Source organism: Plectropomus leopardus, unplaced genomic scaffold, assembly GCF_008729295.1.
Source record: "Plectropomus leopardus isolate mb unplaced genomic scaffold, YSFRI_Pleo_2.0 unplaced_scaffold25137, whole genome shotgun sequence".
Taxonomy (NCBI): domain Eukaryota; kingdom Metazoa; phylum Chordata; class Actinopteri; order Perciformes; family Serranidae; genus Plectropomus; species Plectropomus leopardus.
The window spans coordinates 1-2,241 of NW_024627310.1; the positions used below are offsets into that span (position 1 = coordinate 1).

Here is a 2,241-nt window from a genome sequence, read left to right on the forward strand (position 1 = left end):
GGGGTTAATCTGCAGAGAATCAGTCGGCTGAGCGACAGTGAAACAAATCAGCGCTGCTGCTCGCTGTGAGATTAGCCGCCGCCCCCTCAGAGCTCACCTGTCGCCAGGAAGCGATGAGCCGCGAGCATGAGCTGCGGAGAGATCTTCACGTTGCTGTCTGCGTCCTGCTTGAAGGCCGAGAAGTTGGGCTTGTTTTTATTGGAGTCCACCTTCTTCCTGTTTCTGTTGTCGGCTGCAGGACGAACGACGCGACAGTTAATTACCACAACAGCTAGAAGAAGCAATGATGCAGCAAATAACCCTGTAAAAACACAACTTTCTGTTTTCACACTTCACACTGGTTTTTATGCAGATTTAACCCTTTGAAACCAGGATCGACATCGGTATTCTGTGCTGCGTTCAGACGCCTTTCACAAGTTATTTGAACTTTGAGCAAATCGGTTTGATTTCTTTCTAAAACACGAAGGAAAAAGGCAATTTGTACAGAACGATTTTTTTTAAATACAAAATGAGATTACAGAAAAATTATGACTGAAAAAAAATTCTATGAATTGTCTTAAACAAAAAATTTACAAAATCCTGCTGTTTCTTTTCTTTTCTATATCAAATTAAAAAATCCCTTATAATTTCTGAGGTATAAACCCAAAACACAATTTAAGCAATAAATGCATTTCTGGACATTCACAGTGTCCCCTGCTGTTAAAAACCTGTTCACTGGGACAGACGAGGCTGCTGAGGACAGGTCTGCTTTAGAGGGGAAAACAGAGAGGACGAGTTCGGGCAAGCGGAGTCGCAGCTTGTCACTGTGGTTAGACCGTGTCGTTTTTTTTGGGTTTTTTTGCCGTGTAGTCGTCGTTAAAGAGGACCGTGTGTAGGCGGGGCTGAGCGAAGCTCCTCACCATGATGCCGGCTCTCATGCTGCATCGTGTTAGTTGTTCTATTTGTGTAGTTCACACGATGTTTTTTCGTCTTTTCTATTATCTTTTTGCCTTTATCACTTTCAGACTCGAGGAAGCTGAAATGTCGCCACACTTCAGATTTGAAACTGGAGGCTCATCTTCTAATTCGACATCGCCTGTCACGGAGCCTTTGCTTCGTCTTATTCACGTTGGCGAGCTGTCTCTAGTCTCGGAAATAACGTAGGACGTTGAACACGTGGTAACGTAGCACGTCGAGTAAACAGTCAAAAGCAGATTACGCCCTCTGCTGTTCTAAAAGAGTATTGCAGTTTATTTTCATCTCACTGATTTGAATTTCACGTATTTTAGCGATTTTTAATTGCCCCGTGATGTTACATCCCTAATAGTGAGCTCATTTTCCTCCCAAAACCTCCTAAACAACGAAGGAAATCTGACCAGAAGAAGTTTGAGCTGGTTATTATCTGCAAACCGCTCGACGTGCTGCTGACAGCTGAGTGACGTGCACACCGGGCCTCACACACTGAACCTTTAAGTTCTCCTAAATGACCCGTTTGCACAACTTCAGGCTGAATCAGCTCGTGTGGTTTTTTTAACGTGTAGTCTGCATGACGTCATCGTGTTCAGCATCAGCTGTGTGTGTGTGTGTGTTTGTGTGCATGTGTGTGTGTGTGTGTGTGTGTGTGTGTGTGCGTGCTGACTCACTGTAAAGGTCGGACTCATCCAGGATCTCCGACTTGATGATCTCCTCGATGACGTCCTCCAGCGTCACCAAACCCAGCACCTCGTAGAACGGATCCCCCTCCCCCTCGTTGTTGACTTTCTGGACGATGGCCAGGTGGGATTTACCTGCAGAGGAGCGAGATCACCTGAAGGTTACGCAGCGGGACGCATGAGTGCACCGCTGAAATAACACCAACACTTTACAAACTGGGCCGCAGAGACGGGAGGGAAAGTAGGGCAGCGTCTGACTGCAGCCTCCAAAACTTCAAACAGCTACATGAAAACACGCTTTTCTATTTCGGAGGCTGCGCTGCCGACGCTGTTCGATCTGTCGGTGGATTTATCCTGCCGAGGACAGATTGATGCCTTAATATAGCCCCGACCGGACTAAGAGCTTTGCAGAGAAAAGAGCTGCCAAAACGGAGATAAAGAGGAGAGGGAGCGGAGGGAGGAGAAGAAAGAAACAACACATTAATCCGCTCCTCATTAAAACATACGAGAGCGTTGTGCTGAGTAACTGTGAGCGGCTCTGCAGCGTGCACGCGCGCGCGCGCGCGCGCACACACACACACACACACACACACACACACACACACACTGG

General features: G+C 47.0%; 1 protein-coding gene across 1 annotated transcript; it reads right to left on the minus strand.

The window, feature by feature from the left end:
• Positions 1–97: 97 nt before the first annotated feature.
• LOC121966586 (metal transporter CNNM4-like) lies at positions 98–1,766 on the minus strand (the record flags this gene model as incomplete). The annotated part of the gene is made up of 2 exons (XM_042516664.1): positions 98–232; positions 1,623–1,766. Coding segments are annotated over 2 exons (279 nt in total), but the record flags the coding sequence as incomplete, so codon positions are not given.
• Between the last annotated feature and the right edge of the window lie 475 nt (positions 1,767–2,241).